Source organism: Monopterus albus, unplaced genomic scaffold (genome assembly GCF_001952655.1).
Source record: "Monopterus albus unplaced genomic scaffold, M_albus_1.0 scaffold7646.1, whole genome shotgun sequence".
Classification (NCBI taxonomy): domain Eukaryota; kingdom Metazoa; phylum Chordata; class Actinopteri; order Synbranchiformes; family Synbranchidae; genus Monopterus; species Monopterus albus.
Genome location: NW_018135498.1, coordinates 1 through 562, shown reverse-complemented (window position 1 = coordinate 562; position 562 = coordinate 1). Strand labels below are relative to the sequence as shown.

At 51.1% G+C, this 562-nt stretch overlaps 1 protein-coding gene across 1 annotated transcript; it reads left to right on the top strand.

The window, feature by feature from the left end:
* Window positions 1-6: 6 nt before the first annotated feature.
* Window positions 7-548, top strand: LOC109954380 (RAB6A-GEF complex partner protein 1-like). The gene is made up of 2 exons (XM_020589732.1): window positions 7-118; window positions 206-548. The coding sequence occupies exons 1-2, from the start codon at window positions 20-22 to the stop codon at window positions 512-514; spliced, it is 408 nt and encodes a 135-aa protein (XP_020445388.1). The 5' UTR covers window positions 7-19; the 3' UTR covers window positions 515-548.
* Window positions 549-562: the final 14 nt, after the last annotated feature.

Below are 562 nucleotides of genomic sequence, written 5' to 3'. Positions count from 1 at the left end.
GAGGAGACAGGAGGAACAGATGGAAGTGGAGATGGTGGAATCTCCTCACTCCTCCCTGCAGGCTGGCATACTGCAGTTTCACTTCATCAAGAGTGCCCTCACAGTCAACCCGTGCACGGTGAGAGGAATGATGGAAACATCGTCAGTTTCATAAACACACACATTACATTTTCATGCTTTGTTTGACCCTCTCTCACTTGCACAGAGTAACCAGGAGCAGGTGTTACTCCATGGTGAAGACCGCCTCTACCTGACCTGTGGTGACCCCATGCAGGTCCACAGCACGTCCGACTCATGCCCGCACACACATTTACACCCACATGATGGCAGTCCCCCACACCACCCACCCAACCCCGACTCCTCTCTCTCTCAGGGACTCAGCACTTTACTGGGACACAAGCACTGGCACGTGGTCCAGGTAAGGATGCACAAATGTCGCACCTGTTTAGGTGCAGTTTTAAGTAAGAAGAAAGGTTGGATTGTGATCTTGTTAAAGGCAGCTGGGTGGTTGTAGCCGCAAGAAGGAGGTGGTGCTGACATATTTGAATCTGCTGTAAATACT